The sequence below is a fragment of the Phocoena sinus genome, chromosome X (assembly GCF_008692025.1).
Source record: "Phocoena sinus isolate mPhoSin1 chromosome X, mPhoSin1.pri, whole genome shotgun sequence".
Lineage (NCBI taxonomy): Eukaryota > Metazoa > Chordata > Mammalia > Artiodactyla > Phocoenidae > Phocoena > Phocoena sinus.
Window position 1 is genome coordinate 129,406,664 of NC_045784.1, and position 26,384 is coordinate 129,433,047.

General features: G+C 60.0%; 1 protein-coding gene across 4 annotated transcripts in view; it reads left to right on the top strand.

Annotated features, from left to right (window-relative positions):
• Positions 1 to 26,010, top strand: part of ATP2B3 (ATPase plasma membrane Ca2+ transporting 3) — a 41,782-nt gene extending 15,772 nt beyond the window's left edge. Inside the window, exons 12-21 of one of the 4 annotated variants that reach the window (XM_032620668.1) lie at positions 3,574 to 3,753; positions 3,888 to 3,975; positions 4,571 to 4,677; positions 4,975 to 5,166; positions 6,699 to 6,912; positions 7,641 to 7,852; positions 8,774 to 8,881; positions 9,940 to 10,122; positions 14,449 to 14,562; positions 24,468 to 26,010. In XM_032620668.1, coding sequence (XP_032476559.1) covers positions 3,574 to 3,753; positions 3,888 to 3,975; positions 4,571 to 4,677; positions 4,975 to 5,166; positions 6,699 to 6,912; positions 7,641 to 7,852; positions 8,774 to 8,881; positions 9,940 to 10,122; positions 14,449 to 14,562; positions 24,468 to 24,788 — 1,719 coding nt within the window. In that variant the 3' untranslated portion in view covers positions 24,789 to 26,010. Of the gene's footprint in view, positions 1 to 3,573; positions 3,754 to 3,887; positions 3,976 to 4,570; positions 4,678 to 4,974; positions 5,167 to 6,698; positions 6,913 to 7,640; positions 7,853 to 8,773; positions 8,882 to 9,939; positions 10,123 to 14,448; positions 15,064 to 24,467 lie in introns of those variants that run through there. The other 3 variants (XM_032620665.1, XM_032620666.1, XM_032620667.1) reach the window with 3 other exon arrangements.
• Positions 26,011 to 26,384: the final 374 nt, after the last annotated feature.

Genomic DNA, 26,384 nt, shown 5'->3' on the forward strand with positions numbered 1-26,384 from the left:
CAGAGCTCTGCTGAACGGGGAACGGGGCGACAGGGCAGAGGTTGCTCAGGGTGCAGAGAGGAAGAGCAATGGAGGCGGTGCTGGTCCTTCAAGATGCAAGACCCCCGAGGGAGACAGCCTGCCAGGCTGGCCCTGGAGCAGGGTGCTGGCGGCAGCTGCAGGGCACCAGCCCCCAGAGACAGTGTGCAAGGCACGGGGGGTGCAGGCTGTGAGGCAGGGAAGGATCCTCTCTCTCCCAGGGCCTCTCCAGTGGCGCCCACCTCGTGTCAGAAGCACGGGCACCTTGATCCTGCCAATTAGCCTGAAAACGTGTGTGCACGGGCTGCCCTCAGCTCTCCCTCGGGAGACAGGCATTCACGTACTGGACCAGGCACCACAGACCCTCCATTCAGAAGTCAGGGGTCATCAGCGACAGCACATCCCCGAATTCCAAGGAGATAGGGACCATTGTGTGCAGAGAAGGGGCACGCGGAGTCGGCCCCAGGAGGAAGCGGGTGGTGGCAGAGGCAAGGAGAGAGACTTAGAGCCAAGGAATGGGCCCAGAGAAGGCGGGTGGGGAGAGGAGCTGCCTGGAGAGCAGGGGCACGGGATGCCGCTGAGGGTGGCAGGGCTACCTCCAGGGACACAGGGACTGGGCCTTTCCCTTCGCCGGACCAAGGAGAAACTGAGGCGCAGAGGAAGGCTGTGTCCATACGGCGAGCCGAGTCCTAAAGCCATGTGGCCCTTGCATAGACCCGATGGCCTCTCCATCTGAACAGAGCCATTCGCCACCACCGGCCCCCAGGTGGCCGCTCCAGGGTGATGGTGGTTCTCTCCTTACTCCTTGGGAGGTGTTGACAGTAGCAGCTCTAGACTTTTCCATCCAGATAACTGGGGCTGAATGAAGCTGCCGGAAAGCCAGAGCTCCTGTTGGAATGTCTCACAGACCCGGGAAGGCGACATTCACGGACCCCCAGGGCCCTGGCCAAGGCCATTTCTACAGCATCATAACAAACCCGCCCAGCCCTTCCACCTCCGCCCTTTGCCCGGATGGAGGGGTGTGAGGTGTGAAGCGGCTGGCAGCCGCACGGCACGGGGAGCCCTTCTTGCCTGATCCCCTGGGCCAAGGAGCCCTACAAGCTTCCCCTAAGTTCCGGCATAAATATTTGTTGCAAACTGAAGCTCTAGTCACCGATGTAAGGTTGGAGGCCTGAGACGTATTTGTAGATCTCCAAGACAGAGCTGCAGAGGCCCTCTTCTGGCCCACGGCGGCTCATTTACAGAAGCGCCAATGAGCTAGACTGGAGGCTGGACGTGGGGGCTAGATGGAACAGTCCAGAAGGGCTGCACATAGGTGGGGTGAGGCCCAGCCCTTCCCCCGGTCAGTGCTCTTCTCAGAGAGGGATATTATTGTTTTTATACGTTTTCATCTTAGAGAAAACATGGATAAAAGTTCCCTGAAGGTCACCCTGAAGGCTCAGCCTCAGTGGCTGCCCCGGCGGTAGAAGCACAGGGTGAGAGAGCCGCCAAGGCCAGGCGATGGGCAGCTCGTTTAAGATCCAGAAGCAGCCTTGGTAAAAGGGCCCAGGGGACAGGATCACTCCTCTCTGGCTGGAGAGTGGCTGAGTGAGAGGCTGGGCAGCAGGTGGGGAAGCCAGGCAGAAGCCCACGGGGACCAGCCATCCACGCAGTGGCCAAGGAGGGTGCCCCGAGGGCCCAGGGGAGCCCCAGGTGCTGACGGCAGGCGGGAAGGCCGATAGGGTGCTGTTCAACTTGCTGGGATGCCTGGGGGCCCGGGACGGCTACAGCCTGTGGAGGGCCTGGCAGGGGGGTGTCTCTGCCCTGGGGAGCTGCATGGACCCTGTAGGCAGGCTGTACTTATGCCAGAGGGGCCTGGGGGCTCCTGCAGACACCTGGCTGCCTGCTGTGCTGTCAGGCCTCAGCCATCAGGTCAGGACCACGGCTGGCCCCAGTGGGAGGCAGGCGAGGAAGGACAGTCACCTGATGAGGGAGAGGGCGCCTGCAGATGGAGGGAGCTTCCTGCCACCTGGCTTGAGGCCAAGGGCCTTTCAGACCAGAGACGAGCCGGCCTGGGCTGAGCCCACACAGGAGGCCAGCAGAGGCTGGATCTGGGGCTCCCGGGGCTCAGGCTCGTCACGGCCACTTGGTGGCAGCAGAGGGGCTGCTCCTCCCAGGCGCGTCAGAGGTGGTGGGGGGAGCTTGTTGGAAAGGGAGGTATCTCCCCGCAGCTCATCCTCTAGCTCTCAAGGGTCCCCAAAGAGCAGAAAGCGTCCCTGAGGCTGAGTGAAGAGACACGTTATTGGGGGTGTGGGATGCAAGCCACTTTCCCGGGGCTGGGCCTTCTAGGCCGCCTGGCCATATTTGCTGCAGGGATCGTAAGGTCACTCTGTCCCAGCCCTGAAGTGGGAGCCCCTCTGGCTGGGCCCCGGGTACCCCTCCTCTTCCTACTCTCTCCCTGCCTGAGATCACGGCCTCCACACCCTGGCTTCGGGGGCCACCAGCGTGCCCGGACCTCCCGGGCCAGTGGTCCCCTGCAGCCGACCTGGCCCCGCCTGCTGCCCACCTCCCCTGGGGTCTCCCAGCTGCCCTGACCCCCCGGCCTGGCCACCAGGCCGCCCCCGGGACACCACGTGCTCCCGTGCTCTCTGTCGTGCTCACACGGTTCCAGGGGCTCAGCCCGGCGGTGCCCACCGGGAGCCCACAGTGGGGTGCGCCGGGCCCAGCGGACTCAGCAGGGAGCTGGGTGTCCCCGGGCCGCACCCCTGGCCCTGCCGCGTCTCCTTGCCCTCCTGTCCCCTCCTGGCCCCTCCGCTCCACAATGCCACCCCCTCCCGGCTGGCCTCCGCTCCCTTCAGCACCGGAGGGATGTCTTGTTCTTCTCCCTTTTCCGGAATCTAATCTTACGTTTGGAAAATGGAGAGGTACTAAGGAACCAGAGCAATGTCCCATTTCCTCTAATGAGCAGTGAGAATGCCTTGTCATGTCAAGCCTACGGCTCTAAATGTCTTAGGTTTTATATTATTTTTTTTAAAAAAAAAGTGGCGGGGAAACACGTGAGAGCTTCCCAGAGCTCGGCCGACGAGGCCAGAGCCTGCCTTGAGTCAGGGCCCGAGAGGGTCCAACCCGAGGTGGGTCCTGCCAGCTGGCGGGGCAGCTGGGGCCAGAGGTTCCTTTCTTGTCCTTCCGGAGCTCACTGGCACGGCCCCTGCCAGCTGGCCTGCTAATGGGACTGGTCCTGGCTCGGCTGCTCTGGGTCTCCATTTCCCCAGTGGGAACTGAGGTTGAAAGAGCTGGGTGATTTCTCCGGTCACCTTGCTGCACACGGCTCCGATGGTGCCCCTTGACAGCGTTCCAGTGGCTTCTCCCAGCCTTGCTCTTGGTGTCAGGGCCTGGTTCTGAGTCGTCGGTAGTCCCCGGGGCCGGCACAGGGAAGGAGGCACCTGGGCTTGGGGGCACCCTGCTCCCTGCGGGCCAGGCTCCCAGCCGGGGCAGAGCTGACAGGCCGTCTCTCCCGCCTCCTCCAGATCTGGATGGAGGAGCGGGTCTGGGCTCCAGCCATCTTGTCCCTTCCAGGTCCCTGAAGCTATCCGTAAATGCCAGCGCGCTGGCATTACAGTCCGCATGGTGACTGGGGACAACATCAACACGGCCCGCGCCATTGCAGCCAAGTGCGGCATCATCCAGCCCGGGGAGGACTTCCTGTGCCTGGAGGGGAAGGAGTTTAACCGGCGGATCCGAAACGAGAAAGGCGAGGTAGTTCCCGGCCCGTCAGCCCTCCCTCGAGTCCACGGTTCTGACACTTTCTCCACCGCCGCCCCCTCCGTTCAGCCCTGACTGCCCGCCCTGCCACCGAGGCTCTGCAGCGTCTGTGTGCTTTTCCCTCCCAGATAGAACAGGAGCGTCTGGACAAGGTGTGGCCCAAGCTGAGGGTCCTTGCCCGATCGTCTCCCACCGACAAGCACACTCTGGTTAAAGGTAATGGAGTGGGCTCACTCCTCACCCTGCCCTGCCCCGGCCCCGGGTGGCGGGACGCAGGCTGGGTATGGCCATCACCCCTCGGGTCGTCGTCTGCTCCCAGACGCCCAAAGCTGAGCTTCCAGTTGGGTCTCAGGGTACTCAGCTCTGGACCCATTGCTGCTGGAGACTTTGTGTCTCAGAGGAAGTCACTGGCCCTCCCTGAACCTCATCGGGAAAATGGGGATAATAATGGAGACTCCCTCAAAGGGCTGACCTGCCAGAGCTCGAGCCTCCACTTCTCTGCGCTCACAGTATCAATGGAAGACGCCAGTAGAGACCAGCTCTCTTCATAGCAGATGGGGAAACTGGGGCCCAGGAGAGGGAGACATTTCTCCAGGTTGCCCAGTGCCGAGCCCCTGCCTTCTACGAAATCCCACCACCCTGTATCATCGCACTGGGTGATGGGCCAGGGTGGGAGAAGGGGGATGGGACTGCCAGTGAAGGCACAGGACTTGGTCCCAAGGATGGCCTACTGGCCCCCCCCCTCCGCCGCCCCCGGGCTGGTCACCCGGGGCCACAGATGGCACCAGACCTGCCCTGATCTGTGTTCCAGGGATCATCGATAGCAACACCGGCGAGCAGCGGCAGGTGGTGGCCGTGACCGGGGACGGCACCAACGATGGGCCAGCCCTCAAGAAGGCGGACGTGGGCTTCGCCATGGTAAGCCACCCGCTGTCAGCCTGGCTCACCACGCCAGGTGGGGCCTTGTGATGGAGGACGTAAGCTTTGTGCAACAGCGTGGGAGCTAGCGTTGAGGCAAGTTGCAGAGTGCCAGAAGTTTCTTTCTCTCACATCTTGGCCACCTGGGCCTCTGCAAGCTCTGCCCTGTTGCTGGCTGCTGCAGCGGTGGCGCCCTCTTCGTTTGTGAGCAAAACCTCTCTAGTACAAGGACACGTTTGGAGTGGGTGAGGGGGGCTGGGGAAGGGGCCCCGCGGACACGGTGTGTGTGTCCCCCAGGGCATCGCGGGGACTGACGTGGCAAAGGAAGCCTCGGACATCATCCTGACGGACGACAACTTCACCAGCATCGTCAAGGCCGTCATGTGGGGCCGCAATGTCTACGACAGCATCTCCAAGTTCCTGCAGTTCCAGCTGACGGTCAATGTGGTGGCCGTGATTGTGGCTTTCACGGGTGCCTGCATCACTCAGGTGGGCACTGGGGGCCACCGGGGCCCAAGGAAGACCCCGGGCTCTCCCTCCCATGGCCGGGCTCCTCCCGCCCGGTGCACCTGGACCCCAGTGTGCAGAGCAAGCCCAGGGGACCCCGCCCCCAGCAGGGTGAGGACTGAAGAGCCCCTACCTGAGGACCCAGTGGCGGGAGCCAGGGTTTTTTTTTGTTGCAGACTTTTTTGGTTGAGATAGAATTTACCCACCAAAAACTTCACCGTTCGAGAGTATACAATTCAGTGACTTTTAAGTACATCACAGTGTTGCACCATCATCACCTCTATGTAGTTCCGTCATGTTTTCATCACCCCAAGAGGAAGCGCCATCCCCATGAGCAGTCCCTCCCCACTCGCCCTCCACCAGCCCCCGGCACCCGCTCACCTGCTTTCTGTCTCTACAGACTTACCTATTCTGGACATTTCAGCTACACGGAACCAAATCATAGGTGGTTGTTTGTGTCTGGCTCCTTCACTTAGCGCAATGTTCTCGAGGTCCGTCCATGTTGTAGCAGGTACTTCATTCCTCTTGATGGCGGACTGATGTTCCATCGTATGGAGCGAGCACCTTGTGTTTCTGCATCCCTCCATCAATGGGCATTTGGGTTGTTTCCACCCGTGGCCGCTGTGGACGTGCGTGTGCAAGTCTTGGTGGACCTGCGTTTGCGCTTGTCCTGGGTCTGCTGGGAACTCCGTGGTTAACCTTTGCAGGCGCCTCTTTTCCTTTTTCAGTTCTCCAATTCTCCTCCCCATTAGTGAGTGTCCAGAATTTGTCTCCCTTTCAAAGGTATTTTTGAATTGAGATAAAATCCGCATAACATAAACTGTACCGTAATAGCCATTTGAACCAAAGTGTACCAACCCGTGGTTTTCGATGCATTTGCGCATCTTGTGCGACCGTCACCTATACCTCAGTCCGGAACTTTTTCATCACCCCTGTACCCACTAGGCAGCCACTCCCCCACTCTCCTCTCCCCCAGCCCTGGCATCCACCCATTCGCTTTCTGTTTCCATGGGTCTGTCAGTTCCAGAAGTTTCACAGGAATGGAATCCTACAGGATATGGTCCCTGGTGTCTGTCTTCTGTGAGGCTCATTTTTAACCAACAAGTCAGAGGCGATGGGAAGGAAGGTCCAGTGCAGTTTCTACCTCTTCCTGGCCCTTGGGTGCAGGAATGCATCCGTCGGGCTCTTTTATGGTCTGGGGCAAGTGACAGGGCGTGGCAGCCTCCCGCTAACAGTTTGGACCACACCTTCTAGATCACTGCCAGCAGGTGAGAGAAGAAGGGAGACTGACAACATTTTAAGAGCAGGAATCTGAAAGCCCAGAGAAAACTCTCTGCTAACTTTAAGAAAACATAGGGATGGAGATGTCGCGTTTTTACGGGAAGGTTGGATTTGTTGCATTTTCGCTTGAATTCAATTCCAGTGACGCTGACCCCAAGCTGAGTCTCTTCCCAGGAGTGGGGGGCCGGTGGGGTTTCCAGGCCCATGTTGGGGTAACTGGCTCCTCTCCACAGGACTCTCCTCTCAAAGCCGTGCAGATGTTGTGGGTGAACTTGATCATGGACACATTCGCCTCTCTGGCCCTGGCAACGGAGCCGCCCACTGAGTCGCTGCTGCTGCGGAAGCCGTATGGCCGGGACAAGCCCCTGATCTCGCGGACCATGATGAAGAACATTCTGGGCCACGCCGTCTACCAGCTCACCACCATCTTCACGCTGCTGTTCGTCGGTAGGTTGGCCCAGGGCACCCTGTGCTGTGGCCAGCCCCGCAGGCCCCGGCGCTGTCCGGCAGTGGCAGGGACAGACGGGCACCTGGGGACCCGATTTCCGGTGAGGACCCCTCGGCCCTCACCTCCCTGCCATCCTGGGAGTTTTGTTCTCTGTATGGCATCGGCTCCTTTTAGGAGATTCCTTTATCTACATGGGGGCGGGTTTGTCGCTTTGTCTCTTCCTGACGTCAGAGGCCCTCCACGGGTCTGATGACCCCTGACCACGTGGTGGCTTGGCTCTCAGCACATGTTCCTGGGAGTAGACTCAAAGTTCAGTGCAGGCATGGCGGTGGCCAAGGGGCAAGAGTCACCACGTGAGGGCACCCAAACGGCAGTACCTGGGGGTCCTCTCATGGGGCCTTTCTCTGCTATCTCGGGAGCAGAAGCTGGTCATGGCTGACCCGAGAGCCGTTCCAGAGGCAGGGCGGCACAGAGGAGGGCCGGGCCTGCCCTGAGCCTTGCAGCTCCCGTTCCTTCCCCAGCTCGAGCCAGTGTGCACATGGGTCTTAATGTCTTCACCCCTGTCCTGGGGTTTCAGTGCCAGACCCCCCTGGTCTGGACGCGGCCTTGGCTGTGAGCTCCCGTTGCTTAGCCTGGGGGCTGGGGGGCTCATGACTTCCAGCCATGTCGCCCGGTGGTGACGCGCCCACCTGGGCCCGGCTCCCCTCACGCGGCCCTGGGCTTGCAGGGGAGCTCTTCTTCGACATTGACAGCGGGAGGAACGCGCCCCTGCACTCGCCGCCCTCCGAGCACTACACCATCATCTTCAACACCTTCGTCATGATGCAGCTCTTCAACGAGATCAACGCCCGCAAGATCCACGGCGAGCGCAACGTCTTCCACGGCATCTTCGGCAACCCCATCTTCTGCACCATCGTGCTGGGCACCTTTGCCATCCAGGTAGGAGGGGCGGCTCCACTCTTGCAGGCCCCTCCAGGTCTGCCACTCCCACTTCTTGAACTCGATTCCTTGGCGGGAGGCCACCTTAACTCCAGGAGGCGCTGAGTGTTCAAAACTAGGGCGTGTTGATAGAAAATGTGAGGTAGAGCGAGGCCAACAGGCCAGGATAGTTGGTTTCTCGCAGTTCTCAGAGGGGGGCCAGCCGTGGCACGGGGACCACCTGGGGAAGCACCCGGGCTGGTCGGCAGGCAGAAGGAGAGCGAGGAACCCAGAGCAGGAGCTGAGGCGGGAGGGGCAGGCTGAGCACTTGATGGTGTGAATAATTCCCAGGCTCTGGGGTGTAGGGCTGTCCACCTTGTGGTCTGGGACCCAGCCCTGGGTGGTTAGGGAGGGGGACAGTGGCCTGGAGGGTGAGAGCCCAGGAACAGAGAGAGTTGGAGTGTGGGCTTGGGACCAGTTGGTCTGTAGTTGAAAAGCTCATCCCTGGAAGAGGACTCCTCCCATGGAGGGGCCCTGAGGCTGCGGGAGGCCAATCAGAGTGTCTGGCGTACGCACGTTCAAGCACCACCTTCACAGAAGCCAGGAACATGGCTAACGTGACCGAGCCTCACCCGAAGGCTGGAAAAGGGACAGTCCGGGGCGCCTGGGTCAGTGGGCACCTTACACCAAGCGAGGCCACGTGCCCGTCCGGCACAGCACCCACGGCCTGTGGTCAGCCGGTCTGGGAAGCTTCTTTAGGCACTGGCTGAGGTGGGGATGAAGGGAAGGAGACCAGAGAAAAGAAGGCTCCCAGGAGCTGCCTGTCTACCTGGGTGAAGCAACAAGCCTTCTGACTCCCTGAGCTGGGCCCACAGGACAGGGGGAGCCCCGAGGGCTAGAGGAGCTGGCTGGACGCGCCTCCCGCCCACCCCTCTACCACAGATTGTCATCGTGCAGTTCGGCGGAAAGCCCTTCAGCTGCTCGCCGCTGTCTACGGAACAGTGGCTCTGGTGCCTGTTTGTTGGTGCTGGGGAGCTGGTCTGGGGACAGGTAAGTGTCCGCCTCGGTGGCTTTCCCAGCCCTGCCCCTTTCCCATTTGTCTGGGGAACTGTGGGCAGCCCAGGGTCCCCTAGCCTGCCTCTGGGACAGGCCATGACCTAGGTGCAGGGCCACAAGTGACGGCCTCAGCAGAGAGCACGCAAAGGGCCATGGCTGGGATGTCACAGCGCCCAGCAAAACCACCCACCGCTCCCCTTGCCACGGTAGGAGCTGAAAATCGTGCCTTAGAATTGCGTGGCTTGGAAAATGCTCACATATTTGAAGCTACACAATACCTCTGTGAACCTTCCAGACAGGGTGGCTTCAACGGCAGGTGTTATTCTCTGGAGGCTAGATGTCCAAGATCATGCTTACATAGGGCAGGCCCAGGAGAGGCCGGGCACGAGCTCCCAGCTCCCCCACCAGGGGAGTCACGTGGCAGTGCAGTTTCTCCCGGAGGCAATGTGTGATGACACGCGTGGGTACCACCATCAGGGCAGCTCCCCTGAGCGGTGCGGTCCGGGGACTTGAGTGGCGTCGGTCCCGGAGGCCTGGGGAGCCCGTGTGACTTAGTTACTCAATCTCCGCGCCCCGGAGGTCAAGCTGGTACATGCGACCCGGGGACCCGCCCCAAATCACCGCGGCAGTGTAGCCTGCCTGCCCTTGGCCCCGGCTAAACCAAGAGGCAGGGGCCTAAAGGTCCCCTCCCATGAGCCAGGCCAGGGCCAGACCTTGGCCTGGCGAAGCGAGTCCCTTACATCACACGCTGTGCGGGAAGGTGGCATGAGCCGCTCCTCTGGGCGTCGATGGAGGAGGGTCCACCGGCGCGCACACTGCTTTGGAGAGCAGGATTCGGCAGCTGGCAGAGGCGGCCCAGGGGCCGCCCGCAGGAAACAAGCACTGAGGAAGGAGCTGCACACGGGGCCGGGGCCTGTGCAGGGGCAGGCACACACACTGGCCTGGGCCTGCGTCAGCGGGAGGCGGGCAGCCTGCGTCCGCTCCCGGCCCCAGCAGAGCTCCCACCTCTGACGGCCACTTCTGCCTGCTGTCCCTCACCTCTGGCGACCCAGGTCATCGCCACCATCCCCACCAGCCAGCTCAAGTGCCTGAAGGAAGCGGGGCACGGGCCCGGGAAGGACGAGATGACTGACGAGGAGCTGGCTGAGGGCGAGGAAGAGATCGACCACGCCGAGCGGGAGCTCCGCAGAGGCCAGATCCTCTGGTTCCGGGGCCTCAACCGGATCCAGACGCAGGTAAGCCGCCGGGCTGCTCGGCCACTCTGGCTCTCCCGCCTCGCGAGGGGGTCAAGCAAGCCAGAGGCAGAGAATGGGCGAGATGAGCCTGAGAGCGACAGGGAAGCCCTTGGGGCTTGCCGCCACGATCACAAGGGCAGTTGCCGGAAGTGCCAGATGACAGTATGTCTCCAAGATGGCCTCTCCCTGACGCCTCGCTCAGAGCCCAGGTGGCCCTCCCCGCTAGTGGGCACAGGTGTCAGCTAACGGCGTGCGCTGTGACCCAGAGCTGTATCTCAGGGAGATGGGGGCACGGGCCACCCACTGTTTGAATAGCTGCTGGGACTCGTTTTCTTTGCTGGGAGCTGCCCCAGGTCACGGGGAAGGGGCCTTCTCGGGATGAGGCAGACGCCCGTTTCAAATAGGCTTTGGTGAGCTCACCATTCAGTGGGTTATACTGTGAATTCTAGGGAAAGGCTTCATTTGGGAAGTGAACTCTGGTAACCAAGTTGGTCCGTTCTGTGCATCCCAGTCTCCTCTATAAACTCAGACAGCCACGACGACTGCCCAGCTGTGGGCACTTGCACAGGCTTCCTGAGAGTCTGCCTGACAGAGCCACCCTCGCTTCCTGCCCCCAGCTCTTCCCGGCCAGCCTTCTTGCCAGAATGTTCCATACTTGCTGTCTCTCTCATCATAGCCTGACATCAGCCCTCAACACCCCAGAGGCAGTTCTCACCAAGGTCTGCGAGACACCCTCCCGGCTCCCGAGCTGGGCCGTCCCTCCATCCCTCCCGCTTGCAGACTGTTTCCCAGCGCCCTTCCGGAAGTGCGGTCCGCCCTGCTCTCCTGGCAGCTTGCTGGCCCCTCTCCATCTTCCTTGCCTGTCGCTCCCACCTCCCACTGAGACCGTGGTCTGCCCTGTCGCCTGGCTGTGACCCTAGCTGCTGGAAGTCCCACGGTCCCCGGGGGCACTGGTCTCTTCGTGCCAGTTCCCCATGGCCTGGCCCTCCCCGCACAGCCTCCAGATGGCGACCAGGCGCCCCTCACGCACCACCTTCTCCTCTGCCTCACGTTACCCACCCTGGGCTCGGGTCAGTCCAGACCCAGGCCCCACCTCCCCAAGCCCACCTCCTCCCGCCCCCCAGCTCCTGATCCATGGCTCCCTCACTTCTACTGCCCAAGCCAGAGCCCTGGAGCTGTCCCAGACCCTCTTCCCGTCTCCCCACACACCTGGCACATTGGCATGGCCCTTCGAACGCGCATGCCCCGTCCAGCCACCTCCGGCCCCGCCCCCAACATCCTCCTGGCCCAGCCGCCCACGTCTCTGCCTGGACTGAGGCTCCCGGGGTCCACCCTGGACCCCTGCAGCCTATTTGCAACATAGCCAGCGTGTGACACCCCACCACTCCCTGCTCCTCCCGGGCCTTTCTCCGTGCTCTGTCCTGGACCCACAGCCCCACTGCCCCGACCCAGCTCCAATTGCTCTTGCCCTGGAGACCCACCGGCAGGAAGAACACCACCGGGCGCCTGCTCGGGCGGCTTCCCGCGTGGCCGCTTGGCCTGGGCCAGGACCTGAGAGCACAGCTCTCCCCAGCGCCCGCCTCCAGCCTGTCACAAGTCACCATGGGCTCATCCCAAAGAATCCTCCGTGCCAGGTGCCCAAAGCGCCCTCCCAGTGCACGCGGCTCACCAGCTGCTGCCACACAACCCCTGGGGGCCTAGTCTCTGGGCGCCCCTCTCCTCCCCAGGCGCCAGCCTCAGCTCCCCGGCCAGAAGCACTCAGCCTCCCGTCTGCCTCTCGGCATCACCCCACGTGCCCTGCGTCCCTGGAACCCCTGCTGCCTTCCCAGACTCCCACTCTGCTCGCCCGCGTTGCTGTGCCTCCATGCTGGCCACTGTCTGGGCCCCAGGCCTCCGCAGCTCCCACCGTGTCCCCTGGGGCCCCTCCTCATCCCACGGCGGCCCCATGAAGCCTTCTCAGAGTCCCAAGGGGCTGCTCCGGGCCTCTGGCTCAGCCCTCGCGGCATCGCAGGCGCCTTGGCCAGCGTGGCGGGGGAAGGATGTCTTGGGCCCGGCAGGAACACTGAGCGCCCAGTAGAATGGGAGGAGCCTTTGTCACCAGCTGTCTAGGTTTTCCCCGTGGCCTCCTGGCTGCTCAACTGTGAGCACCCACCCACCCATCCCGCCCCGACGGGCTCTGGTGTGTCATGCTGGGCGGGTTCTACAGCAGAGCCTATTCGCTTCCATCGCTGAGCCAAAGTCAGTGTTAGCTCTTCTAGCAGCCAAGACCACAGCCCTGCCCCAATCCTAGGTGTCCGGGAAGAGGTCTCTGGTGCCCCAGCCACCTGTGCGTCTGTGTCTTCTTACTGCCTGCAGGCTCTTGGACCTGACACTGCCACCCCGTTGGTAGAGTGGGTCCCCTCGGTCAGAGCCTTGCAGTTCCGGGCTGGTCGGGTCCCTGCTTTCCACACGGGGAAATGGGGCCCAGAGAGAAGGGACTTGCCCAAGGTCACCCAAGTCTCCTTCCGCCATCCCTTAGCCCTGGCCTCTCCGTGGAGCCACTCATTCCTCCCCTTGACTTTGTCACATCAAATCCGCCACACTTCTCAGGAATGCCGAACCAACCAGTTGCTTTAGTTCACTTTTTAAGAGCGTTTGTTCATTTTGATTCAAAATACCTGCTTGCAAAGCAGAAATAAAGCCTAGGAGAAATAAAGCCCCTCAAGGTGCATACACCCCATGCCAAGAGAAACATTCTCTAGGCAGCCAGCCCTAGATTTGCAACTTTTGCAAGACACAAAATTGCTCCCCAGATTTCAGAGACCAGCACAAGTTTTTATGTCGCTAAGTGAAGGCATTTCCTAAGCTGCTGCCCGCTCTCACCATCATTCCAGGCACATAGAAATGCACCAGCCAGGAAGGGTGTCATTCCAGAATAAGAGTCCTCCAAATGCAGGACGTGGAGCTTTTCAAAGTGCTCACGGCGTGGTCTATTTCGCATTCCATTCTAAACCAGAGAAGCTTCAGCAGTGACTGGGCCTCGTTCCTGGCCCAGCGTGGGGGGCTTCCGGGGCAGGCGTGGGGCAGAGGGATAATTCTGTGGTATTTTGACTGATACCATCATTGCCTCGGGACACCATGCGGAGAGGCCCAATCGGAGGCAGGAAAGGCATTTTTTCCCTTCCCTTGTCGCCTTTGCCACAGTAAGAGCCCCCTCTTGAGACAGTCCCCTGTCTCCGTAGCCTTAGAAACATCTCAGTCTAGGGAGGAGATGCGCCCCGCCCCCCGCCCCGCAAAGAGACAGCGACATCATGGCACGGGTCATCTTCCTTCGGTGTGTTGGGGCACTCGGCACTGTGCCAGTCCCCGTGGGCACTCAGTATGCCTTGCTTCTGCTGGGCAGAAGGGGGCTCAGTGGTGCGTACACAACAATTAGTCTGTCTGGCAGCGCGTCTGAGGGTTGAAATGCCGGCCGTCTTCACTTCGGTTGGGATGGGGGCCGTCTGAGCGCTCCGCTGCTCACGTCATCCAGTGAACTATGTGGCACTTTCTAGAGATCAGATCCACCTTCTAGGGCCAGAGATTCCGCACACACTCCCCGCTAAGAGGGGACGTTCTCTAAGGAGCGGCCCAGAGTACGCCACAGCGGGCTGGCCTCCCAGAATCTAGACACACGGTCTTCTGATGGGGGGACGTTCACAGTGGCCACCCAGCCACGGTTCCTTGGGACCCCACGCCCGGGCTTGCTCCACCCCCAGGCCCCCCTGCCAGCCAAAGGCGGGTCGGGAAACCCAAAGATACTGCATCTCCGGCAAGTTCACCCCCATGGCTCTCATTTCCCGAAGCCTCCTAGGAGGCTTTAAGGGTGGGGGACAAAGTAAAGCCATCTTTGCTCCCCGGACCCAGGCTCTCCACTCTCCCTCCTGCCCTGCCTGTGGCTCTGTGGGAAGGCATTCCGATGAGAGAAAGCAGGGGCTTTGGGGAAACCCCCTCCCCCTCTTTTAAAATCCATTCTTACACTGAGTGGCTTGCGATGAACATATCGTGAATGCAAATGGCTCTTTCTAAAGTGTTTGCGGTGTGCCCGATCCATCGTCAACCCCCGCGCGCCAGGTCTTCTGAGCGCTAATCATTTGCTCAGCAAAGCCTCTCTTGGTGGATGACGCAGAGGCCAGACTCGGCCTCGGCCTCGGCCTCGGCCCCAGCAGAAGCACCGAGGCGACCTCAGTGAGGCTTTGCTGTCACGATATGCACCCAGTGTGGCCCCTGTCCCCACCCAGCCCCACCCCCGTGCGGTCGCGGGGACAACAGTGCAAGCCAACCTTTATCTCATTTTCTCTCCCACAGATGGAGGTAGTGAGTACCTTCAAGAGAAGCGGTTCATTTCAGGGTGCTGTGCGCCGGCGGTCCTCGGTCCTCAGCCAGCTCCATGACGTAACCAATCTTTCTACCCCTACTCACGTAATTCTCTCTGCTGCCAATCCCACCAGTGCCGCTGGGAGTGAGTCTTGAGTCCCCTTTTCTCTCATAAATGGCATCTCTGGGGGAGGAAAAAGCCTCCCGCCTCTTCCTTCTCTTTTTTTCCAGTCTTACATCCTCCGCTCACCGAGGCTTTTCCGTTCTTTCTTTATCGCCCTGTTCAGTCCTTCCCGCCCAGACGGTGTGTCTCTCTAAAGCCATATCCTCTTATGAAATGTACTGAATCCATGGCACTGCTGGACCTTCTGTTCTTTCCTTTGGTTTGGGGGTTTTGTTTAGCGCTCCTCTGTCGCTGGTTTTCTTTTCTTGAACTGACGGTTCTTCATGAACTTGGCCGCTTCTGGTGGTGTCTGGTGTCAGTCAGGTTGGGGCCTTGGTCAGTGTTCCGCGGGGCAGCTCGAGGGAGGCGCGCGGCCTCAGGGCCGCCCCCCCAGGACTGGAAGGAGAGGCGAGCGCCTTTGCGGTGCCATTCACAGCGGAAGAACCCAGCCCGCCCACTTGGGACTAAAGCAGCAGCTTCCAGAGCTCTCCTTGAAGTGGTTTCCAAAGGCAGTACACCTGGGCCCCCCGGGCGTTAAAGGTGACCCCAGGAGCCCTCCTCATGCCTCGAGCCCGCCCTCGGCCACGTTTCCTTTTGTTCCCAAAGCATCTTCGCTCTTTCCAAGCAGGCCTCAGGATTGGAAGGTCTTAACCTGATCTGGTCCATACTCTCTCTCCTCCTTCCTTCGAGAAGCTGGGAGAAATTGATTCCTTTTTATACGTCCCTCTGAAAAGTTCCCGCCATGTGTGTCACATTTTTAAAGGAACCCAGGGGCTGTCCTAAAGAGGTAGAAAGTTCCATATTTGCTCACACTTCTTTACAAAGACAAAGGGCAAGCCACTAGGCCATTAAGCCCACCACCCCACGGTCCGCCCGGTAAGAGACAACACAAGGAACAGTGTGGGCCCCCCACTGCCCCCCACTGCCCCCCAGGGCCACCTGCCTCTCACAGCAAACTCGAGATTTCAAAAGCCAAACAGTACACCTTCAAGTATGAGCCCAGAGCCCCTGCCAGGATGGTTCACTGCTACCTGTCTCCTTTCCTTCCAGTGGGACCCGGCAACTCTCACCTCTGTGAACACATCACTTCCCCGTGGACGGGAGTTGTTAACTATGCTTTTTTCCCACACCAGACTCTGGGATTTTCTTTTTGCTTGATTTCTTCTCTTTTCCTGTTTTCTTTTGTCTTGTGTTCTCTTTTTTGTTTTTTCTTTTCTTCTTCTTCTTCTTTTTTTTTTAGGAACTGGTAAGAGGTCCCCAGTGGAGGGCGTCCCTCCTCTTTCTTAAGCTGTCCTTTCAGACCACTCTGCCCTTTATGGAAGGGATGTACTGGTCCCCACTGGAGCCACCTTGTCCCATTTGGAAACAGCGCACACGTAAACACACACACACACACACACACACACGAGCGCGTTCCCCATCCCACAGGCCACACGCATGTCCAGCTCCCTTGAATGTTCACTGAGCCAGCCACCCACCCGGGGCCACAGACGCTGGCTGACAGCCGTCACAGGCGAGCTGGAAAGCTTGTCCCACAGGGTACTTGGCACCACTCCACCTGGGGAAGCCGGCAGGAGGCTCGGCCAGGGCCTGCTGGGCCGCAGCTGCCCTCGCCTGCCACTTCCTTCACGTGTTCCTTTGCCATCTCTCTCTGTGCCTCCTCTCTGTCTGTCTGTCCATCCGCCTGTGTGTTGACTTGGGGGAAGGCAGCCCGTCCCTCCTCTGCTCACCCCTAGGCCTTCCCCCCACTCCTGCTGAGGCCGCACTGTCTGGGGGCCTCAGGCCTCCTCCCTGGGGGCAGCCTCCTTCTCCTCTCTCTTCCTCGGCTTCTAGTACCTTCCTTCTTTCTGCGGCCACCTGTCCTATCCCCCTTCCCAGTGCCGGGAGCCCAGCAGCGTGGGGTAGGAGCCGCTCCCGGGGAACCTAAGTAGCTCCTGGCCAGAAGAAGGGTCACTGTCCATCCACACCACGTACCACTGGGAGACGAGCACCTTCTGCCTGAGGAGGGTCCCGATGTCCTGACTCACAAGATGCTGGATGGAGGGCCAGGTGGCACCAGGGGACGTTCCTGCTTCCAGAAGCTGCCGACCAAGACCACTTCCTGCCACCATCACCGCTTCCCAGTCCAAGCTTCAAAGACCCCGAGAAATCACCAAGCCTGGCACCCACATCGTACAAATCAGGGGAAGTCCTGGCAGAGTGGAGGACAGCCCTAGGCCTTCAGTCTCTCTCTCGGAACTTACCAGAAGAAAGGCAGGGTGCAGTGGTCACGGGGCACAAGGTTTCCTCAGGAAAACCCAGCTCTTTCAGGAAGGCTTCTGTCCTCCTTGCCTACCACCCAGCCAGGCCGCGCCTCCTCCTGAGCGCCGCGGCCAGTCTCGGCCCAACATCGCTTCCGGTGAGAGCCTCAGGCTGTGTAGGCGGAAGGCCTGGTTGCGGGTGTGGACAAGGAGCCCGAAGGCCAGAGTGACAGGTGACGTTGCTCACCCAGTGCAGGCCCCGGCATGCAACACCAACGCAAGAAGTGGCCAGAGTCCGAGGGGGAGGACAGCCCCTCAGAGGAGTGTTGGGGGGAGGCTAGAGGTGCGATGGTCCTCGGGGCTCAGCGCGCCCACATTCACAGCCACGCACACTTCCTGTTGACCCCCGGCACCCCGCCCCCGGCTCCAGAATGGCCTTGGCTGCCTCCCCGCCGCCCACTCAGCCGTCTCTCCTGCCTGCCTTAGTGGCCGCCCCACCACAGCCATTGCATGGGACCTCAGCCGTGCATGGCCTTGAGGCCACCCACCTGAGTGGCTTAGGAAAAAGCATTCTTTACTAAACACCATCAGTCTTCTGGAAACGAAGGGGGTGCGAAATCCTATCCCCTGTTAGTGTGTCAGTCACCCTCATTCCTGCCCCAATCATACTCTCACACGGTAATTCTTCAGGAAGCTCAGCCTCATTCCCCAGCTGGCTGTTAGGATCCCCAGGGTGGAGGCAGACAGGAGGTGTCTATTCACTCAGGTTTACTAATGAGCAGCAAGCCCAGGCCGACAGATGGCTGCCCCCAGGTGCGAGCACGGCCGCACAGACACACCCAGCCCCCCCCCTCCCGCCCCGCCCAGCCACATATCCACAGCCTGTTCCCCAGCAGCCTGGCCCTCCTGCAGCAACAGTGGGCCTCTACGCTCAAACGATTACTGTCACAGGGGCAGGTGGCGAGTTTGGTCAGATGTGCCCAGAAGGACTCCCTCAGGGCCCTTCAGGTCTGATCAACCATACCGAAAACATATCATGGCGGTTGCTTTATTTTAATTGGCTTTTGCCGACTTGGCAAAGCCCAGCCCGGTGAGACCCCGGGGCTTCTGTGGACACGCCCTTCTGGAGCCTGGGGAGACATGCCCCTCACACACTCCTAGAGCAGTAGTTAAGACAGCCCCACTGAGGAAGGAGCCCTGCAAGGTGAAAGCTGTCTTGTTTGCTGGAGTTTGCTTCCTTCTCAGGAAATCCATTGATTTCGAGGCAAGTCTGCCCACGTGGGTTTCTGGGAATAGTGTATTGGCATTTTGTGCACACTGTCTCCACACTACGAACAGTGTCAGCCCTGCCCGAGCCTTCCTGCAGCCAGGGACCCTACCACATGGAAGAACCTTCCAGGCAATTCCTAAAGCACATGCCAGCTTGCAGCCTAAGGCAGACCCCGAAAGCCCTGCTCCAGAGCCCCCCACCCCCGTAGACACTTCCGGGCCGACTCCTGGGGCTGGGAGCCAGGGCCCAGGAAGCCCAGGAGACTTATCTGAGGCCCTGCAGCTGGAGACAGCCAGGATGAGAGGCAAGGCCGAGCCCCTGGAAAACCCAGGACTCTCCATGCCTGGGTCAGTTCAGTGCAACATCTTGTTGACACCGGCCACTGAGTCTGGCCTGTCCCGGTCCTGGGCACACATACATGCCCACAGAATGGGAGGTAAACTTCGCAAAACTCACAAGCCACCAGCATTTTCGGCTTGCCAGCACACACAAAGCTGTGTCTTTTGTTTGGGATTCGATCCCTCAGTGAAAGAGCCGACTCTGGAGTCTGAATTTTCATGTCTTCTGATTCCGTGGTGAGGAAAGGGAGCCTTCCCCCTCGCTACCCCCTCGATCGTGGGTCCATCACCGCACACCTCTTTGTGTTGATCTCAAGTCACGTTTCACCCTCATGCCTACAGGGAGGGTTTGGGACTTGGGAACCTAAAGTTCATGGAGGCGCCATGGCTCTCCCTGGCTGCTGTGTTCAGAATTTGCTCTAAATCCAAAGCCCCGTTGCCAGGGAAGCTGCCAGGTTCCTTCCTCCCACAGAAGGTTCTGGATGGTGGTTGGTACGGAAGGACGGGGCAGGAGTTGGATGGAAGAATTTTGAGCTCTGTGAGCTTCACAGTGAGAGAGAAGGGAGGGTGCAGAGGGTGACGACCCCCCCAGGGCCTGCTCCTCCCACAGCCCGAAGGTGTCAGACCCAGTTTCTGTTGTGGCCATTGTCATTGTTGTTCGGGAGCCTTTGCTTTTATTTTTCTCTCCTTTTCTTTTCCTTTAATGGGGTGGGAGATCCTTCATCCTTCGCTTTCCTCCCTGCTTCCACGTCCCTTCTCCGCCTCCACCACCACCTACATTGCAAACGCAAGCAATTAAAGTTCAAAACAAAAGCGGGGTACATCCACTTTCAGCCGCGACCTTCACCCCTTCTGCTTGCAACTCTTCATCAGTGGCATGGTCCCGTGGCAGAGTCTGACACAAGCATCCTTTCTCCTTGTGGCCGGGGTAGTACCGCGGGTCTGGAGCGTCACATGCCCCATCCCCGCTAATGGAGCTCACGGTGAGGGGAAGACAGGCCAGGGCTCACGTGCGGGGGCGAGGGCCGGGCAGCAAACAACAGAGAAGTAAGTTTGCGCTGAGTGCAGGTGGTCACCAGCCTCAGAGGGAAAGGAAGCAGAACGAGAGAAACATTAGTGGCACTATTTTCGATAAAGGTTGTCCGGGACAGCCTCTCAGAGGATGATTTGTGAGCTGAGTTCCAAATAAGGAGACAAGGCCGACATGGGATGATCTGGCGGAAGAAGAGTGTAGGCGGGGGACAGGGCAGGGGTGATGGCCCTGGGGGACACCCAAGCTTGCTGTTCCGAGCACCGTGGGCGGAGGGCGCTGGTCGGGGGAGCTATGGTGGGAGACACGTGCAAGGCTGTGTGGGCCCCCTACGCCCAGCACCTATCCACTGAGCCCCTGCTGCAGGCGGATGCTGTGCTGGGTGCTGGGGACGTCAGGGGCCTTATGTTCCAGTGACAGGAGACAGAGGAGAGAATAATGGGATGTGTGGGGTGTTTGAAGGTGAACCATGCTGGGGAGAAAAGGAGGCAGAAGAGGTGCCGGGGTGCCGAGGGAGATGAGTGGATTGTGGCTGTAAACAGAAAGAGCTGAGGGGGAGCCATGAGGCTCACTGGGGAAGAGCCTTCCTGACAGAGGGAACAGCCAGTGCAAAGGTCCTGAGGCAGGAGTGTCGTGCTTGAGGAAGAGCCGGGAGGCTGGAGAGGGTAAAGGAGAAAGAGGAAGAGAATGGCCCGAGGCAGGCCCTGGCAGGACTCTTCCTTTGAGGGAGACACTGCCACTGAAGTGTTTGGACCAGTGGAAGGTGCGACACGCTCTGACTTCCGCTGGAAAAGATTACTCAGGCTGCCATGCTGAGAAGAGACTGTGGACGTCAAGGGTGGCAACAGGGAGACAAGGAAGGAGACATGGGGGGTGGGAGGTAAAGTTGAAGAAGCAGGCAGAACCCCGAGTCTGGACATTGAGGTGGGAGCTCCTTAGCAGGCAGATGGCTAGAAGCACCCAGGAAATGCATGGATGTGGACAGAGAAAAGGCCCAGACGACTCTGGGGCCCTTGGCCACGATAGGGGATGGGCAGCAGCAGGGGGACCTGGAAGCAGGGGTGCAGTGTGGGGGGCACGGGGCGCCCAACGGAGAGGTCCCTGGGGAGTGGGGGCAGAAGAGAACAGGGCCAAACGAAGCTGGGCCCCTGCGTACCAACAGCTGGAGGGGCTGCAGCCCCGAGAGAGGGGCAAAGAGTAACCTAGACGAGGGGGACGGAGCTGACAGCGAAGGAGGAAGCGGGCCGCGGTGTCAGAGGCCAGGCGGTGGGGCGCAGCAGGCCTCACTCGGAAAGGGGAGGGAAGCCATGGGACAGCCCCCAGCCCCAGCCAGACCTGCTTCTGGTTGGCTGTAATCTAGAAGTCCTCTTTACTGGCCGGTGCTTTTCACGTCTTTCTTTACCTTTAAATTCTCTTACAGTAACCTGGACTTGGGGGCGTCCCACACTGCGCAGACCAGTGTGAGCGCCACCAGTCAGGACCCAGAGCAGCTTCAGCAGCTGCTGGGATGTTTGGAGTCCCTGCCTGCTACACAGCGAGGGCAGGGCCTGACTCAGCGGTCAGAGAGAAGGACCAGGGACCCCAGGGGCGGCAGCCACGCAGGCTGGAGCCCGGGAAAGATCCAGGGACCAGGCAGGGGGCGTCTCTGCGCTCAGGGGCTGCGGGGAGACACCGCCGCAGCGCTTGAGGCGGGGACGGCTCCGCCCTGGAGAGGTTCGGGAAAGAGGGGCCCCAAGACACGCTGATGTGCGGCGCTGGGTCTGTGCCTGCAAGTTTCAGCCAGAGCCCTGCACCAGGATGCAAAGACTAGGCGAGGGGCAGGGTCGGCGGGGGGCAAGGCTGACGGTCCTCCTGGACCTCCTCCAGTTCGAGAGGCCCATTAGCCATTGACAGGAGGTACAGGAGCGGCAGATGCAGGCGGAGGTTGTGCAGGGGGCATTGGTGGCGTCGAGGTGGGCTGTGCGCTGTGGGCGGCACTCACAGCCTTGAGGGCAATGACACCCCTTTGGGCGTCCTAGAGATGAACAGGTGGCCTGAGGACCCTGCCCTGGCCCCTGGGACAGTCCCAGGCCAGGAGAGGAGCTTCAGGAGGCAGTAAGGGTCACGCACTGGGGAAGAGCGCTGGACCCACCCAGCTGTGACCAGGCTTTCGCAGGGACGCGCTAAACTCCACGGTGGGGATGTCCTCAGACTCCCAGGTGCGAGCTCAGGCGTCCAGGGCGGCCCTCTCTTAGAAACGTTTCCCAGTTCCCACCAAACCCATGTCCCGGGGGTTGACTGTGCCCTTCAGCGTGGAGTGGCCTGAAAACTCCCCATCATAAGACCAATCCCAGGCCATGTGTTAAGAGCCCAAGATTTGCATGCAGGGAAATGGAAGCTGGAGGGAAGCCGACTCACCGTCAGCTGTAAGACACTCAGGATGACTCAGGCCAACGGCGCACGTTGGGGTGGGCAGCCCTGGCACCTTCTGTTGGTGATTGAGCGGCCGCTCTGCGCCAGGCTCTGGCGACAGGCAGCAAACGAGGCTAGTGAGGGGCATCAAAGTGAGTCTTTGATTACACCCGGGAGGAGGGCCCTGAAGGAGCCTTCCAGGCCAGAGCAACAGAAGCTGGGGAGGGAAGAGCCGGCCACCCTCTGGGGGAGCTGGGGATGAGTTTGAGCAGGGGCCTGGCCTGATCACATGACCCAGGTCCAGGTGAGGGGAAAGGATGTAGCCAGGGGCACCGGGGCACTGCTGGCAAACTTACCACAAAGGCCTCCAGGGCCAAGGGCGGCAGCACGCCACCTGCTCCCATTTCTGTGGCTTGAGGGGGTGGCTGACTGCCGGAGTAGATCCTCCACCACCACACAGCCACAGCCAGTGTCCCATTGGCTCTCCCACAATCCTGGCACCAGAAAAGGAAAATGATTGTCAACTTCTGGGTCACCCCGATCTCAGAAACCAGTCTGGGGAATGCGGGGGCCGACAGCAAATGATGGCCATCTACGACCTGGAAGATGCGGCTGTACCAAATGCAGAGAAAATCCTAACTGGATTTAAGATATGGAATCAGAAATTTCCAATTTTATGGAGCCCTTGGGCTCATTTTTTTTTTTTTTTTTTTTTGCACTTAATTGTGAGGTTCTCCTGGGTTAAACTGACCTACCCCGGGATCCAGACACTGGAGGGTTGAAAGGGATTCATGGTCTAAACCAGGGGGCAGCAATGAACATTGGACATGTCCTTCAGAGGACACGGCATGGCCGTGTACCCAATAAGACTTTATCTACAAAACCAGGTTGAGGGCCAGAGTTAGCTCTTGGGCCACAGTTTTCCAACACCTTGTCTAAACCAAGAAAACCCAACCCTAGGACCTTGGACCTGGTAATGGCTTTAGAGCTCACTTTGTGTCCACCCACTCACATAGGGAGGCTCTGGCCTCCCCATCTCAGCACAGGACCAGCTGGCTAGTGCGAAGCCCAGCTGAAGGCTTCCCATCGATTCTGCCTTCTAGAAACATGAGGGAGCCCAGGCTGGGGGCCCAGGGAAGGAGCGGAGAGAGGCAGCAAACCGAGGAGACTTGAGCACATGTGGAGGTGAAGGCAGGGCAGCCAGCGGAGGCCGAGGGGCTAGTTCTGAGAGCAGGGTCCTGCGGGAGGTGCGGAGGTCAGGGGTGCCTGAGCTCAGCTGGGGCCTCGGTAGCTGGGGAGCAGGGCATTGTGGGAAGCGTCTCCCCAGGGGGCACTTGTGCTGATCTGAGGTCTGCAGATGCCAGCGGGGCAGCCAGGGAACAAGGTGTAGCAAATGTGAGTGGGGGAAGCATATGGCCCCCAACCAAATTCCAGGGACTGAAAGAAGTCGTGTGGTTTGGAGAGTGAAAAGGAGGAGGGTGAGAAAGGCTGTAGAGGCGGGTATCGGCAGACTACAAAGGGCCTCTGATGGCAGGAGATGCAGGACGGAAGGGTCTGAGAAGGGAAATGACGACCAGATCAAACGCAGCCAGCTGGTGAATCAGGGCATCCGAGCAGGACAGGCTTGGTCGGTGTAAATTAAAAATGGGGCCATTTTCCATCTTGGATGCCTCCAGATGGGGGACTGGTAGGCTCTTAGGCCTGGAGCTCTGATGAGGGGCCTGGGCCGCAGTCCATGGTTATAGCCAGATGAGCCCAGAGCTGTGGCCAGGGCGAGGAGGTGAGCCTGGGGGTGTGCACAGGGAGGAGGGGGACAGGGACAGGCCGGGGCTCTGGGCACTCTGGGACAGAGTCAGAAGCAGTGGAGGAGGTGAAGACAGAGAAACCGGTGAGGTAGGAGGAGGGCCAGACAGGGGCAGTGTCAGGGGAGCCAGGAGAAGTTCCCAGAAAGAGGGGCAGGTGGCCCCTGGGGGATCAAATAAGATGGAGACACAGAAGGGCCGTTGGACTTAGCAGCACGGAGAGTGATGGGCAGATGTGTCTGGGCCTGGCCAGCACGGGCTGCTGCCACAGGAGCCGGGGGACAGAGGAGAGGGCGCCGAGAAGCCAGGGAGGGGAACCAACGCGCGAAAGGCCTGCAGTGTGCCCACAGGCTGGGGACTTTCTCTTGCCAGAAAGTTCCTCGGACTCTCTGGGAAGAGAAAGTGGAGAGCCCAGTGTCCAGCACTGTCCCTTTGCCCAGTCATCTTTCCGGGCTCCCACATTGGAATCCCCCCCCACACTCAGTGCAGGGGAAGGGGTGGGAGGGAGCAGCCAGGAGTCCCGTGAATCCATTGCTCTTGAGTTCAGCCTAGAGAAAGCCACTGCCATTTGTCCCGCATGCGCATCAGGCGACGGGGAGGGAGACGCAGCGGGGCAGAGGGCTCCAACTGTTCTGTTCCAAAAGACAGACGTTTGTCAGGCAGTGACCCCTGCCGTGGGTGTGGGCTGCACTCACCGCTGATGGCCTCCTTCCCTCTTCCTTCCTCGCCCTCCCCCTCCTCCCTCCTGCTCACTGGCCCTCCCCCTCCCCCTCCAGATCCGGGTGGTGAAAGCATTCCGTAGCTCCCTCTACGAAGGCCTGGAGAAACCCGAATCCAAGACCTCCATCCATAATTTCATGGCGACGCCCGAGTTTCTGATCAATGACTACACCCACAACATCCCACTCATCGATGACACGGACGTGGACGAGAACGAGGAGCGCCTGCGGGCCCCGCCCCCGCCCTCCCCCAACCAGAACAACAACGCCATAGACAGCGGCGTCTACCTGACTACGCGCGGCACCAAGTCAGCTACCTCGTCAGTGTTTTCTTCCCGCCCCGGGAGCCCGCTCCACAGCGTGGAGACGTCCCTCTAAGCAGAACTGCTCTCGGCACGGCACGCGCACTCCCCGCACACACACGCACCCGGGCGGGCCGGGCGAGGGCACCGGCCACGAGGAGGGCCCGCCAGGCCGCTGAAGATGCTCCAAGGCACCTGCCAGAAGCCAATGCATTCTAGGCTTCTTACTCAGGAGGACCAGGAAGGGGAAGGAGGAGGAAGGAGAGACCAAGAACAGTCGTGTTCCCCCCTTTTTCTATGGAAGCTTTTTTAAACGAACACTGTAATTCCACCAGATGTTCCCTGTTTGGGCTGTGCAGTGCGGCAGAGGGCCGGTTTCCGTTTATCGAGAGCTTCGTGGCACCTGCTGCAGAGCAGTCGGCTCAACAGGTACAAGAGGCGAGCACCGCTCTGCAGGAAGGATGCTCCCACCCAGATGGTCCACCGGCCAAGCACCCCCTCCCCAGGACGCGTGCAGTCAGCCTGTGTGTGCATGTGTGCGTAGCCACGTGTGTGCGCGTATAGACGTGTACGTGCACATAGGACCAGATGCATATCTAAAGAATAAGGAACTACTTAACGGCATGATATTTCCATTTCTCTTATCGGGTGTTTTCATTTTGAGATTTCATTATTTATCGCGGCAGGGTTTTTTTCAGGGAACTAGACTGCAAGAATAATATCCTTCTGGTTGCTTGGGACGCCCCTCCCCCGCACTGCTCCCCTCCCGCCAGTCCCCTCCATCCTCCGTACTCCCAGCACAGCTCCTGGGAAGGCAGGCGTGAGGCCGGAGCGATTACAGTTGAAACAGTTGGAACATTTGCACTTTGAGACCCCTGCCTATAGAGAAAAAAACACCATTCGATGGAATTTTTATTAAAAAGGAAAATACCAAAGTATTGACGAGAATGATTCCCTCCAGTAGGCCGAAGGGGGAGTTTTGCTTTCGGTTTCCTTTGGTTCCAACTCCAGTTCCAAGTCCTGAAATCTGGCCAGTGGGTAGGATTTCTTTGTCAGAGTCCCAACTTCAAGAGCACGAAGCCAGGCCACCTGCCATGCCTGACCTCCTGGGATGATCCGGAATCCCCAGAGCAGCCCCAGGAGAGCCAGGTCCACGGGTGGAGGTGGGGAAGAATGCAAAGAGTCAGAAAGAAAGCGGAGACAGACGCTCCATCCAAACCCAGGAGGAGCCGGCACGGCCGCGGCGCAGACCCCAGCCCCCTGGGCGCCTCCACCTGGACTCCCGCTCTGCTTCGGCAAATGCCAAGAAGCTGTCGCTGAGACGCCCATAAAGCGACTGGGAAAAGTTCTCAGTCACCACCCGCAAAGCACTCTTCGGATCCTGGTGTTCTCGTTCAAGGATAACTGTGGCCCGCAAGGGCATGGATTTGGGTCTGCAGCCACCTACGGCGACCTTGGGGAGGCCAAGCCCCTGGGAGCGACGGTCCCTCGTCTCTGTTGCTATATAATGGCGAGTGCGGAAGGCTGAGGAGGTCAGCTCTGCCACGTCATCGGCTGAGCACCTGGTCTGCAGGTGGGGAGAGCTGGGCCTGGGCTCCCCAGACGGTTCCCTCGGGAGCCTCTCCTGGCAGTGTGGGCACACGGCGTGCCAAGCCTCAGTTTTCCTCGAATG